General features: G+C 41.7%; 1 protein-coding gene across 1 annotated transcript; it reads right to left on the bottom strand.

Moving 5' to 3' along the window:
* Positions 1-2614: 2614 nt before the first annotated feature.
* LOC147959337 (uncharacterized) lies at positions 2615-3301 on the bottom strand. The gene has a single exon (XM_087532608.1). The coding sequence runs from the start codon at positions 3299-3301 to the stop codon at positions 2615-2617; it is 687 nt and encodes a 228-aa protein (XP_087388734.1).
* Between the last annotated feature and the right edge of the window lie 12632 nt (positions 3302-15933).

Genomic DNA, 15933 nt, shown 5'->3' with positions numbered 1-15933 from the left:
GTGGGTGAAAAAATTACTCTTGAGCAATTGATAGAATTGTGCATAATTATGAGAATATCTAGGCATGATCATGTATATAGGCATCACGTCCGTGACAAGTAGATCGAAACGATTCTGCATCTACTACTATTACTCCACTCATCGACCGCTATCCAGCATGCATCTAGAGTATTAAGTTAAAAATAGAGTAACGCCTTAAGCAAGATGACATGATGTAGAGAGATAAATTCATGCAATATGAAATAAACCCCATCTTGTTATCCTCGATGGCAACGATACAATACGTGCCTTGCTGCCCCTTCTGTCACTGGGCAAGGACACCGCAAGATCGAACCCAAAGCTAAGCACTTCTCCCATGGCAAGAACTACCAATCTAGTTGGCCAAACCAAACGGATAATTCGAAGAGACTTGCAAAGATAACCAATCATGCATAAAAGAATTCAGAGAAGATTCAAATATTATTCATAGATAGACTTGATCATAAACTCACAATTCATCGATCTCAACAAACACACCGCAAAAAGAAGATTACATCGAATAGATCTCCACAAGAGAGGGGGAGAACTTTGTATTGAGATTTAAAGAGAGAGAAGAAGCCATCTAGCTACTAACTATGGACCCGAAGGTCTGAGGTAAACTACTCACACTTCATCGGAGGGGCTAGGATGATGTAGAAGCCCTCCGTGATGACGGACCTCTTCCAGCGGAGCTCCGGAACAGGCCCCAAGATGGGATCTCGTGGATACAGAAAGTTGCGGCGGTGAAATTAGGGTTTTGGCTCCTGTTCTGATCGTTTGGGGTATGTGTGTATATATAGGAGGAAGGAGTACGTCGGTGGAGCACTGAGGGGCCCACGAGGCAGGGGGCGCGCCCTAGGGGGGTGCCTCCCACCCTCGTGACCACCTCTTTGATCCCTTGCAGTAGGGTCCAAGTCTCCTGGATCACGTTCGGTGAGAAAATCACGTTTCCGAAGATTTTATTCTGTTTGGACTCCGTTTGATATTTTGTTTATCCGAAACACTGAAATAGGCAAAAAAACAGCAATTCTGGGCTGGGCCTCCGGTTAATAGGTTAGTCCCAAAAATAATATAAAAGTGGAAAATGAAGCCCAATATAGTCCAAAACAGTAGATAATATAGCATGGAGCAATCACAAATTATAGATACGTTGGAAATGTATCAATTACCGGTGAAAGTTGTCGACGCCCTGAAGACCCCAGGAGATGGGGAGATACCGGGAGATGGGCTTGCTGGCATTCGGCTGTGCAAGGACAGTTTGATGCTGGTCAAGTACCACAAGTGTGATGATGGCCGCATCATCTTCGGCAAGGGATGGAGTGATTTTGTTGACAGTGAAGAGCTTAAGGTTCATAAAGCCGTTCTTTTCGGTTTCAAGACCACCACCCGTGAAGATCTTCAGATCGAGGTGGTTATGAACATGCTGACCGAGGAGCCACAAATGTAGCACGACAACGCAAGAGTGTCCTTTACACTAGGTATAGTGCGAAAACTATTTTGATAGCAGTTATGCATCTATGGGGTTACGTCTTCATTATGTCTTGGGTGATGATAACTATGAGAGGAGGACATGTTGCAGTTAGAGTAAATGCTAGGATTCGGCCCTATTCAGGACTCAAAATAGGTCTTTCACAGGTGGTTGCTTTATTGGCTTCTGTTTCGCTGGCTATAATCATGAACGATGGTAATGCAAATGGAATCGTTAAGGGGGTTTTATTAATATTTTAAATCATGGAGTTAAGATGGTAGAACTACCTATGAGTGTTTGCGTAGGAGATGCGGGAAGGGCATCAGTTGTGTTCTTGACTCTTTGGCAATGCAGGAATAATGTGAGATTACAAAATAAATGGTAGTGATCTTATGATTCTTGTTTAGCTAATTTGCTTGTGGATCATGGGATGGTCTATATTGGAGATGAAGGTGGTAAACAAAGAGGTGCTGATGTTGGGAGCAAAGAGGTGATGATGGTCTATATGCGCACGCTAGAGCATGTAGCAGGTGAATTGTACAGTTCATCGCAAGTGTGGAGTCACAGGGTACTGCGGTGTCGCCTGCGCATCTCTGCCTTAGTTTTATTTTTTGGACCTTCATGTTAAGTCTGGCTGGGCTTGCTACCATGTATGATTTGTGCTGCTAGTTGATTACTTTAGTTTCTAGCTGTAGTTTGTATCAGGGGCTTGAAAGACCATGTGGTTTCTGTTAATGGAAAATCAGAGGGGGCGACCCTTCTTTTGATTAAAAAAATGAACTTTCTCTATGCAATTAAAAAATACAACTTCTCTATTCAAACCCAGTTGAGAACAGTATTCATTGTAAATCTGAAACAATCTTTTGGTAAAAATGGCTATTGCATTCTGTGTATTCATTATAAATCTGAAATAATCTTTTGGTAAAAATGGCTATCGCATTCTGTATCATAGCTAGCGAAACCGAAACAAAATAAATGTCTTAAGTATAATATCTCGTGAACGTGGATCAAATTAGGCAAGACAGCTAGAATAAAGGATGATTCAACTTGCAGGAAATTTGAACTTACGACTTACTAGCAGTATAATAAAGTTTACAGACTATCAGCTAGATAAATAGAAGAAACATTTTAGGTTGATTCATTCTTCCTTCCGGACTTCTTTGACCGCCTAGATGGTTTGGCGAGATGCTGGCGCTGACTCTCGAACCCCTTCTGGAAGTTCACCAACCGCCTGTATACGTCGTAGGTGGCATACGCGTCCATGGAAGCATAATAGATGTTCTTCAAGGGCAAGGGCACTTCTGCCCATATATGGTGGTCATCTTCTGTGAGAGCGTCCTTCATCTTGTTGTAGCTGTGGTGGATGATGGAACCAGCGTAGTCAGCCAAGCCATACTTTGGCTTAATCGTCACTGGATCAGGCACTCTCCACATATTCTGGATATCCACAAAGTTTTGTACCACCAAACCAACATGCTTGAGTTTTTTCTTGTCATTGTTGATGTCCACCCCAACAAAGGTGTACTCCTCGTCGAGCAGGAAGGTGGCAAGTAGGCCGCAGTGCTCATCAGCAACGCTTATGTGGTACACGAGGACGTAGATGCCAACGCATAACTGGACCACGGCCGCCATCTGTGTCGGACCACGAGGCCAGGTGTACTCCACATCCATTGCAACTATCTTCTGGTCGTCGTTCCGCAGCCAGTATTTGAATCTGCCAATACAGTACTCAACACAGCTAGCCTTGTTCGTGTACTTCACACAAATTTCGGTATTTCCATCTGCCCTAGCATCATAATCATTCTCAAACGCCATGCCGAAGGACTATAATTGATGAAACCAGTATAAGACATGAAGCATGACAATAACATGATAACAATAAGCCGAGATGAATATGACGGCAGATAGTATAGGAATTCTGGCGCTATTGAAAGTTTATGTAAACAAGTGCATGAACAATTTAAACTAAACAAGTATTCCCTCTGTAAATAAATCACTAAAGTAGTGAACCAAAAGTTGTTATATTTCCTTGCGGAGGGAGTATATGCGAATTAACAATCAAAATTTATGCTCTTGAAATATTTATCTAAACAACTGCATCAACAATCAAGAATAAACATGTATCTATGAATTGTTCATCGCCCATGCAGATGAAATTGTGTGTACAAACTAAAGAAGCAGGAGAAAAACAAGAAATTGACAAGACAACGGACTAGATGTTGCATGCAGATGAATCTGTGTGCAAAATTCTCATAAGGCAACGGACTACATGTTGCAGGCAAATGAATCTGTGCGCACAAAATAAAGAAGCAGGAGAACAAGAAATTGACAAGAAGAAGGCCATCATATGTGCTGATACTGGAGAACTACTAACAAAATTGACAGGAAGGAGAACTCACCGTTCCAGAAGCCAGATTGTTGGGAGAGTGGGCGACGCAGAGGAAGAGGGAATCGAGAGCACGCAGAGGCAGAGGAACCGTTTTTGGAGAATCGTGGCAGTGAGGACGAAGCGCCCTCGCGCATGCCTGTCCTAAATAATTGGGACGGGGCTCGTCCCGCCTGTTGGAGTCCTCGCTTCCTTTGTCATGTTCACATTTAAAATGGGCTCACCCATAGTCCCGTATAAGAAAGCACAAGAAGCCCAAACGCTTCACGGTTGAGATTACTGATCTAAACTTGCTAAAAAATTCTACAAATAAAAAAATAGCTAAAAAAACTTTATGTGATCTAAAACTACCTCTTTGTGAGATCCCAAATTCACAATATTTCCTTGTGGTGTGTTGTTAGAGAATCCCTTATACATAAACATTACGTGATCTAAAACTACCTCTTCGTGAGATCCCAAATTCCCAATATTTCCTTGTGATCGGTTGTTAGAGAATCCCCTATAAATATGAAGCTTTTCACGACATAGATCGTATACTTCCACCCCACGCCTCCCACCCCACGCCTCCCATACCTAGCCTTCCATGACTACACCGAATTACCACCCCATGCCGCCCAAAGTAGCTCCCAGGTCGGTGAAGCCGACGGAGCCGTCATCTTCAAAGCCTGCGTCGGCGAATCCTGAGATGAAAGAGAAGGGAACGTCAGAGAAGCTGACGAAAGAGAAGGGCACGTCGGAGAAGCCGGCAAATCAAAAGATGAAAGCGAACGGCAATGGAGACGGTCACCATCGAGAGAATCCTCCGGTAACGATCGAGATCCTTGTATTGTGTATACACCCTCCTTCCCAAGTCTGCATGCAATCCCATTATTTACGGTGCACTTCTTTTTGATCTCGTTTAGTTACAGCCAAAACGAGCTATCCCTATTTTACCGAAGGGAGATTGGTGTGTCTAGAAAGGCTTGCACGAATCTTAGCATAAAATCAATGACATAGGACTTAGATAAGCAATACTTAGAGCACATCTACATGTGCTTTAGCAAAACTTAAGGGAGATCGTGGATACCTTCCTCTCTTAGTTTTTAGTCATGAATGCCTCTCTCTGTAATGAAACTTGCGCTAATTTTCGTGCTGGAAAGTTCTACGTGCAACGATATGGAAAGGAAGGACTAGTAATTCAACTTTGTTTAAAACCAGCAACCGAATCAACAAAATAATCGTAGTACTCCTAAATGCCTGATCAAATACGCGGTAGACAGAATACAAAGTAGTTTTGTACGTAAGTTGCACGCCTCACTTATTTGGCATTGAGAACATCAAATGTATGTACTATATTAAATTTTAGGTTGACGAGAAATAAAGGAGAAAACTAAAGAGAAAGATGGACAGTAGGATCACATGTTACATTCCTAGTATGGTGATTATCTATAAACTATTGATCTTGTGATCATGTATGCAATTATTTTCGTAAGCGTGACGCCTGAAACTTTAGTAGTGTACATAGAACAAAGTCTGCTCTTTGTACTAAAAATCTATACTATTATCAGTCAATTTGCCGACAGAGATAGCTTGTTTTTCTATGCCTGTTGTTCATTCTATGGCCTAGAAGCTCTATAATTTCATGCAGTACTGTAGAGCACAATTTTGATATTGGCATAGATTAGATCTAGTCGGTTCTATGTGTGTTTAAATGAATACCATACAGAATCTAATCACACTATTTGTACATTCAGGGAACTCAGGTTGCTTCATTGCTGCAATACAAGAAGTTCATAAAAGAATTAAACGCACAACAACTGACGTACATCAAGTTGATTGGACTGGGTGAACTTCTCAAGACTCCTGGCATGAGAATGAGACGTCTACTGTGCCAGGCCATCGCTTATTCATATGATGCAGAGTAGGATGCCTTTATAATTAATGGGAGACCATGTAGCATCACACTAAAAGATGTGGAGCATATAACAGGCCTGCCCTGCATGGGGAAGAATCACGTCTCTTCAAATCACAACGATACTTTGGAGTTGTGGAAGGAACTAAAAGACCCCAATGACACAAAAGTAACTTTGAAAGGATTGCTAGCCAAGATGAAAGGCAACATCACACCTAATTTTGTCAGACCATTTGTCTTGTACACCATAGGCAAATATGTATGCCCGAAAACACAGCAGTATGTGGACAACAGATACCTTGGGATTGTTAGAAACGTTGAGACAATAAAGAGCACCAATTTTGGACAGCTTACACTTGACCATCTTATGACTAGCGTCAGGAAATTTGTAAATGGTGGAGCAAATCTGAAGGGAAACCTACCATTGCTGCAAGTAATACAATCATTATTAACATACAATACATTTAATTTTATGGAAAATTTTCTAAGTTGTTTTTGTTGTAATGCAGACGTGGTACTACGAGAAGTGGAGGGTGCACCAATTGGACTCTACCATCTCGTATGCATCAAGGTTAAGGCCGCTGATCCAAAACTGGAGTGACGAGAAGGCACAGAAGGTTGACAACATAATCAACAAAAATTATATAGGGGTTGGAGAGGTAAAGTGTTAGTACTGTGTGCCTGGATTATCTATCATATGTTTTGAATGATACTAACGACACTAACATACAGTATGTCGATGACCTGCTGCGGCCTTTCAATCCGCCACCAGTTGGGACGCCGGTCAAACCAAAGACTGACGGTCAGGTAAATGATGAACATCAGACACAAATATATATTGTAACTTTGCAAGTACAATCGAAGTCATATGCTTCTAACTGCTTGTAATTTGCAGGATAAGGCACTCATGGGCTGTGTATTGGCTGATTTGAAAGAAGTTGCCTCCATTGTGCGGGAAGCCAGTGCACAACAATTTGATAGGCTGAGCACCCTTGAAAAAAAATGGATGAGTGCCTTAGGCGTACACTTGCGAATGGCAGACGCACGGATGACCTCATCATAGAATTCAATGTAAGTATACCATTATGAGTTTCTATAAATATTTTTACTATCATTACTCTCCACACTAACACATTTTTTTAATGAACCACCGCTATGCAATATTTGATGCTGATCGCCCAGGAGTAGAGGACATACAGCTATCTGACCTGGGAGTACCTGCGGACCCAATGGAGGTCCCAGAAGAGAATACTACTCACCAGCAAAAACAAAAAAAAGACACGGAGGTCATTGCCAAAGGCATTTCTGCTAAGGGAATACAAAAAGATAACATGGATGCCCCCATGAAGAACGTAGTTGAAGATTTGTAGCCTGCTCCTAGTTTGCAATCGCGAAAGCATTCAAAAACCACCACAAGCCTTCAAGCTTTCATGGTGATACACATTTCACATCTAACTGATTTTGTTTTAAGTTAATGCAGATTCGTAGCTAACATATGATCTTCCACGTTTAGGATGAAGAAGACAGAGCTGTTTCTGCAGCTTGCAAGGAGAGTCTCAAGAATGTTTCACAGCTTTATAAAGAGCTGGATGCTTCGCAGGGTGCTCCGAGTTTCGATTCGCGAAAGCATTCCAAAGCCACCACAAGCCTTGAAGCTTTCCTGGTGATGCACATTTTACAGTTAACTGGTTTAGTTTTTTTATTTCGCTCAGATTGCAAGCTAACAAGTGCTTTATTTTGAATCACAGGATCCTCTGAATTTGAGGCACAATGAGAATGTGCGAAAGGCTGAAGAAAGAAGAGATCAAGATGATGAAGATGTCAGTATTGAGGTGGGGGGAGAGGCAGGTACCAAAAGCAAACACCGGTCTGCCAAGGCTAAGGCAATAAGGGAGGCGGAAGAGACCCATGTCTTCCCAGTTGATGAGGACAACTATGATGATTCTTTAGCAAAGCAGCGACAAGATAGTGTGGTTGATTCCATGCTACCAACTCGTACGAGCATCCGAAAAAGACTGGCATCTTCATTATTGTGCAATGAAGATTATGTTCTGTACGATAGTGATAAGAAGAGAAAGAAAAACAGGACTCCATCGGAGTCTACCAACGATTCCAAGGACACAAAGAATACAAAGAGGAAAAACTGTGCAAGCATTTTTAAAGATACAGACACAGGTGCTTCGAGGCTGGAGACCGACCTTGACAAGTTTTGACAGAATCACGTGGCCGAAATTGTCAACACCTCAGATCTTGATAAACAATTGGTGGTAATTGATGACATTGTTCTGCTACAGAAGAATTTGCAATGCCTCACCATGACAGATGGAGTTTTAGGTGACAAATGGTTGGGTGACGAAGTAAGATATTTGCCAAATTATTTTATCAATTTTCTTTTGCACAGTACAATTAACTTGAATTTTGTTTTAGTTGGTTGATGTTGTGATTCAGATCATGCGTCATGATCATCCTAAGGACATAAGGGACGGGCAACTGGTTTACATCGAGAGGGTGGCCGGCGTCGCTATGCTCGAAAGAGATGGTAAGGTAGAGAACTGCCACGAGGCCGCTTTGGCGGGCAGTCATGGAACAAAAAAGGAGACAACTACCTCAGACATGATCTGGTACCATCTAACCATGACATAAACACATTTATTTTTGTAATCAGTATGCATGTTGATGTAATCATCTTTGCTGTCCAGGTTTTTCTACCTACGAACATGGCAAACACCCACTGGTTCCTTGTGGTCGTAAACCCCAGAAGGAGGGAGATTTGGATTCTTGATTCACTTTTCAGTTACGTAGTAACACAAGTGGTTCACGTGGTGAGATTTTAAACGTCTTTCAATATAACACATCATTTAGCATCATACCTAACCTTGAACCGTGAGCAACTTCTCATACCATGGACTTTGGCAGATACGTGGGGTGGAAGCACATCTGAGAGCATCGCTACGAATCAATGGACCACAAAGCCATGCATGGCAAGACATTAACGTGACCCAATGGACAGTAAAGCATGTTCCTGTGCCAAGACAAGATGACAAGTCAGTCAACAGTATTAGCTTCTAAATATGTTTTTCATTGTTAATACGTGAAATGGTGCTAATAGAATTAATTGTTGTAGTTCTTCTTGTGCACTCTACATGCTGAAGAACATCGAATTCTTTACGGGAGAAGATCTTATGTTGCGTTATGACCAAGTACGTAGAGTAACACCTAAAATTCTGTCAATTTTGTAAACATATGGAACGATACTAACATATCCTCCCATGCAGGCATACATTGACAATTATAGAAGAGAGCTGCCTGTTGTCCTTCTTACTTCGCCCTACAACAAATTGAAGTCCATGAAAAGGCTGAAGACGTACATTGCTAGCCTATCAGATGCAGCTGCGATTGAAGATCATGAAGATGCAAGCAGTTAGTCCAGCAGTGGTTGATTCTTAGATCTAGAGTGTACACTTGGTTATGAAGCGGTTGAGTAGGGTGTGGTTTGGTTTTAGTCCCGAAGAAGGTTTCCTAGCCATGTTCATAGTCCAGTGCGGATTAATCAAGTTGTAATATTTCACAGTACTGGTTCCAAAATACTATTCTTGAAATAAATTTGGTCTGCATGGGAGACGCTGAAACATATATTTGCTTTTTACAACCAGAACTTTTGAAGCTTAGGAAGGTTAACTGAATTCTTAAATTTATATTTAAGTGTCGTCGGAGTCTGGACAAGATTCAGAACAATTACATCGCTAGTTAGAAGTTTCAGAATTTTTTAAACATCGCTAGTTAGAAGTTTCAGAATTCTTTTAACATCGCTAGTTAGAAGTTTCAGAAAAATTTCAGCGAGTGCTGAAATATTTTGGCATCGCTAGTTAGAAGGTTCAGATTTTTTTAACATCGCTAGTTAGAAGTTTCAGAAAAATTTCAGCAAGTGCTGAAATATTTTGGCTGAAATATTTTGGTGAAAGGCAAATATTGCAGTGAGTGCTGAAATGAATGAAATTCAGTTATTTCATCGAAATCTCACTGAAGTGAAAATCATGGTGTCGTGCCATCTTGAGCAGCACCAGACATGATTCAGTATTATTAACAAAAATTGGTCTCACATATACGAGGAAAAAAGGTATGAGCATGAGCATGCAAGATCGGATGGGCAATAAAATAGCTTCACAAGAGAGTAAAATACTTGACGTGTGAAGACTCAATCTTAGTTGACTTTAGAACCAGTTTTCATCCTAAAAGAGGTCCAGTGAACTACCTATAAGCAATAATAAAAGCGGTCCAGTTCTTTTGGCTGATTTTCAAAGAAACGGGAACGATATCTTTTTGATAATCGTGATTCTCAGGAGACCTACGTGTTGTTACGCAACTTACCTTGGTTTTTTTAAACCATAACTTACCTTTGTTAAACTCTCCACGCTCCCCCCCCTAATATTCAACCAGGTGGGTCCCCTCCCTTGATTTCCTCCAACCAAAGAAATCTATACGTAGATATATGCCCGGGTTGTTACGATCCCTATAAATAGGGATCCTTTGAAACCTCGTAGATCATAGTTCGTCCTTCTGCGCCGCCCAAACCAGCAAGACAGAAGGACGGAGAAACCCAGGAATCCAGCAAGACCGAATGACGGAGCCAAACATGAATCCTCTGGTAACTCCCCACGATCTCAGCCGCTGCTATTTTTCGTGCCACGATCTTCCTCCCATGATCTCTTGCTACGACCCCACTCGTTGTTTGCATATTCATGTAACTCAGCATGTTTTTAAACAAATTAAGTTGGGGGCGTTAGGGGAGGGCGCTAGGATTTGTTTCCTACCAGATTGGCAGTTCATTGATTAATTCCAGGCTAAATCTTAGCGTCTGGTCTTGTCGATGCCAATTAGTGCAGCGGGCGCTTGCCTTCTTTTTTTCCTTCCGCACGAGTCATGGAAGGCATCGATGGCCCATGTTTTAATTCCATACTACTGACCATGATTAGCGCCTAGAGTTGACCACGGTTGGATAGTTTTTTATTTTCCAATCTTTATTTTATTTCAAATAAGTGCCTTGCAATGGAGATTACCTTAGATGACCGTTCAAACATAACCAAGCTGAATCACATGATAGTATTTGCACATACATGGAACTCGGCATGCTTGTACCTCATGCAGTAGCATAGAGCATAATTTTTATGTTGGTATATATAAGCTGTATTCGTCTATATGAGTGTTTAAATTGTATATCATGCTGAATCTAATCACACTTGCACATCCATTGAACCCAGGATGCTTCTTTGCCGCCATATGAGGAGTTCATAAATGGATTAAACACGCAGCAAAGGATGTACATCCAGTTGATAGGACTAGGTGGACTTCTCAAGACACCTAGCATCAAAATTAGACGTGTACTTTGTCTGGCCATCGCTAATTCATATGATGCAGAGCAGGATGCCTTTATCATCAATGGGAGACCATGTAGGATCACACTAGAAGATGTATCGCATATAACAGGCATGCCCTGCCATGGGAAGAAGCACGTCCCTTCAAATCTTGATGATAATATGGAGTTGTGGAAGAAACTGAAAGACCGTAATGACACCAAAATAACTTTCAAAGGATTGCTAGCCAAGATGAAAGTCGACAGCACACCAAATTTTGTCAGGCCATTTGTGTTGTACACCATAGGCAAATATGTATGCCGAACAAAAGAGGAGTATGTGGATAACAAATATATCGGGATTGTTAGAAACGTTGAGACGATAAAGGGCACAAATCTTGGACAGCTAACGCTTGACTATCTTATGGATAGAGTGAAGAATTTTGTAAATGGTGAGGCAATTCTAGAGGGGAATCTACCACTGCTGCAGGTAATTCGTAGTAATACAATTATCAGTTACCTAACATACATTACATAATGTACAGGAATGTTTGTAAAATGCTTTTGTTGTCATGCAGACATGGTACTACGAGAAGTTTAGAGTGCACCAATTGGACTCTAGCATCTCGTATGAATCAAGGTTAAGGCCGCTGATCCAGAACTGGAGCGAGGAGAAGGCAAAAAAGGTTGACAATATAATCCAGAATAATTATCTGGTAGTTGGAGAGGTAAAATGTCAGCACATTGCCTGGATTATGTAACATATATATTTTCTAAATCATACTAATGACACTAAACTGCAGTATGTTGAGGACCTGATGAGGACTTTCATTCCAGCACGAGATGGTACGCTGGCCAAACCGAAGACTGGCGCTCAGGTAAATGAGTTACATAAGGCACAAATATATATTGTAACATTCCAACTAGTATGAAGTTATATGATTCTAACTGTTTCAAAGTCTCAGATTAAGGTACTCGTCAGACGTGTATTGATTGGTTTGCAAGAAGTTGCCTCCCTCGTGCGGGAATCCGGTACAGAACAAAACCATAGGATATGCACCCTTGAAAAGAAAATGGATGAGTGCCTTAGGCGTACCGTACAAATGGCAAGCTCACGGAGGACCTCATCAAAGAATTGAAGGTAAGCCTAGAATTATGAGATTAGTATATATAATTGGAAATTTACGTGTACAAGTTTTTTTCTAATTTAGTTTACTATCAAAACACCCCAGACTAACATGTATTTTTTAAAGAAAAAACACGATGGAATATTTCCAGGAGTGGACGACATACATCTATCTGACCTCGGGGCACCTTCACACCCAATGGAGGCCTCTGTTGAGAATGCTGAGCAGACTTCTGACCAGGGGAAACAAAAGGATGTCACAGAGGTCGCTGCTAAGCACGATTGTAAGCAAGGAATAAAAAAATGATGACATGGAGCCCCCCCATGAAGAACCTTGATGGAGATTTTGACGTGCGCATGTTAACTTAATTATGAAACAATCATTGTCGTTTCAGAAATAACATTTGATCTTCCACATACAGGATGAAGCATTCGAAAGAGCTGCTGCAAAAGTCAAACAGGATCTCAGTGGTATTCATAAGCTTTTGAAAGAGGTGGATGATATCCAGGGAGCCCCTAGTTTTGATAAGCAAATGCATTCCAAAGCCACCACAAGCCTTGAAGATTTCCAGGTGATGCACATTTTACCTATAATTGAGCAAGAATCTGCTAAAGGCTAACACGTGGTTTATTTCGTCTGACAAAATCCGTTCAACAAATGGAGTAAGCAGCACTCTGTGAAGGCTACGGGATCGCGAGATCCTGAAGAGCCCCGTGTTTTCGCAGATGATGACAGCCATGATGAATCCTTTCAAAAGCAGCAACAAGTAAGTGTGGTTGAATCGACGCCACCAAATCAAGGGGGCAAAAAGAAAAGGGTGGCATTGCAATTATTTAAGAATGACGAGTATGCTTTGTACGACACTGAGAAGAAAAAAAGGAAAAGCAAGACTCCATCAGAGTGTACAAATGATTCCGAGGACACGAACTGTAAAAAGAGGAAAATCGGCTCTAACAACTTAAAAAAAGAGGTCAGAAGTTCCTGAAACCCAGAGGGACCAGCTAGACGTGGTTCGACAGGATTTCATGGCGTCACTGATCAACACTACAAATCGTGATAAACAAATGGTCTTAGTTGATGACATTGTCGTGCTATCAAAGCATTTGCAATGCCTCACCCATAAAGATGAATTTGAAGATGGCGTATGGTTGGGTGACGAAGTAAGATAGTATTTCACAAATTTGTTTATGAAGTTTCATTTTTGTATAATACAATTAACTTGTTATTGTTGTAGGTGGTTGATGCTGCGATCCAGCTCATGCGTCATGATAAACCAATTGACACAAGGGACGGGCAACTGGTTTACATTGAGAGGGTGACCGGCGTCGCTAAGCTCAAAAGAGATGGTAGGATAGAGGAGTGCTACGAGGACGCTTTGGCAGGCATTCCTGGAAAAACACAAGAACCACCTACCTGAAACATGATATGGTATTTTAAGCTGACGTAGAACATATTTTTTTATTACTATGCACGTTGATCTAATTATCTGTGCACTCCAGGTTTTCCTACCTACGAAAAGTTTATACACCCACTGGTTCCTTGTGGTCGTAAACCCCAGAAGGAAGGAGATTCAGATTCTTGATTCACTTTTCCACTGTATGATATCCAAAAAAGTAAATAACGTGGTGAGAATTTCAACATATTTAATTATAAGAAAGGATTTAACATTGTATGTAAGTATTAGTCGTAGGCAACTTCTCATCCCATTGGGCTTGCAGGTACGTGGGATGGAAGCACATCTGAGAGCAGCGATGCGAGTCAATGGGATAGAAAGCAATGCATGGGAAGACATTAACGTGACGCAATGGCCAGTACGGAATACTAATGTGCCAAAACCCGATGAGACATCAGTCAACAATATTAGCTTTTGTTTTTGTTTTAGATTGTTAATATCTGAAATGCTGATCTAACAACATAAAATGTTGCGGTTCTTCTTGTGCACTGTACATGCTGAAAAACATCGAATTATTTATGGGAGTAAAACTGAGGTTGCAATATGATGAAGTACATAGAGTAACACCTAAAATTCTGTCATTTTCTGAAACATATGGAACGATACTAACATATCCTCGCATGCAGGCCTACATCGACAAATTCAGGAGAGAGCTACCTGTTGTGCTTGTCGATTCACCCTACAACAAAATGAAATACATGACTAGGTTCAGGCAGTACCATGCTAGGCAATCGGATGCAGCTGCGGTTGAAGACGACGAGGATGCAAGTAGTTAGTCCAACATTGTGCTTCATTCTTACATGTGGAGTGTACACTTGGCCATAAAGCGATAGAGTAGGGTGTGGTTGGGTTTTAGTCTCGAAGAAGGTTTCCTAGCCGTGTTCTTAGTCCATTGCACATGAGTCAAGTTGTAAAACTTCAATAATATTGGTTACTATATTTTGCTTGAAATAAATTTGGTCTCTACGGGATCTCGTAGAAATCTATATTTGCTTTTTACTACCATGTGACAGTAATGGTGCCTGGGGCAACCCTAGAAGAATAATGGATTATGATATGTCTATTTTCATACGAGAGAAAAATTTATTAAAGCATGAGCATAGCCTCACAACAGAAGTCAAAAATACTGCCTGATTCAACACGCAATCCCAGATATGTCTCGTAGGCAGGATGCAAAGCTAAAAAAATAGAGCATAGGATAACAAGAATAAAAGCACGTACCATAGGGGGCCTCTGCAGGTGCTGCAATGCTGAATTGAAGCGATCACCTTCAGGAGCACAGTGGTGTGGCCATGGTACATCCATCCTGCCTCAAGGAATCACATAGCATGTTCTATCATAGCCCTGCAAAATAGAGGAAAAATTACTACTTGTACTACCCTTGTCAAGTGTGTGCATGTAACAAATGTTGGACATAACTAAACACGGAAGAATGAAATGTAACATATGGAAGAATCGAATGCTCATTCCTTTCTCTCTGCTTTTTGCGAGGACCATTACTCTCCCTTTAACAAGGCTAAAACATCATAATAAGACTTAACAACAATGTTGAAAAGGTGGATATGCCATGTGAATCTAATTTTTTATATAAAGCACATGCCAAGTCTGTTTATTACCAGTCGAGCAATTGCACAAGAAGAAGCGAGCATCATAAATATTGAGCAACATAAGCTATGAATTGTTTATAGTACATTCCAAAATTAATAGCTTATCATCTCTATTGATCTCCAAATCTCACATATCAGCCAAATTGATAGAATACATGTTGAATGCAACGACTGAACGTTCGTAGATCAAGCAGTCAGGGCTGGACGAATGGGGCTGGTCGTCGAGGCCGGCGGCCGGCTTCATCTAGTCCCGCAGAACATGATCCATACCCAACCACCTTGCCATCGAACGAGATGCATGGCCAGATCAAAGCTGCAGCCATGGCTGAGAAATGATTTGTAGAGGACGCAAACAACCAATTGGGGTGTGGGAAAGAGGTTGCCTATAACGTTGTGGCTATAGGCACCCGCATGGAGGACTGGGAGGTGGGATGGCGCCGACTCTTCACCGGCGGCCGCCGCGGGGAGGGCAGTGGGCCTCCTCTCGTGTTCGTTGAAAAGGCGGTTCGAGATCGCAAGGGAATTGGGGTGGAGGAAGGGAGGGGCCGCGATGCGCGGCTAGATCCTGCCAGCGACGAGGGAGGGAGGGGCCACGACGAGCGGCTAGATCCTGCCGGCGACGAGGGAGGGAGG

The sequence above is a fragment of the Triticum urartu genome, chromosome 7A (genome assembly GCF_056163025.1).
Source record: "Triticum urartu cultivar PI428250 chromosome 7A, HENAU_Tu73, whole genome shotgun sequence".
Taxonomy (NCBI): domain Eukaryota; kingdom Viridiplantae; phylum Streptophyta; class Magnoliopsida; order Poales; family Poaceae; genus Triticum; species Triticum urartu.
The sequence above is the reverse complement of the archived record's forward strand: the minus strand, read 5'-3'. Positions and strand labels throughout refer to the sequence as shown.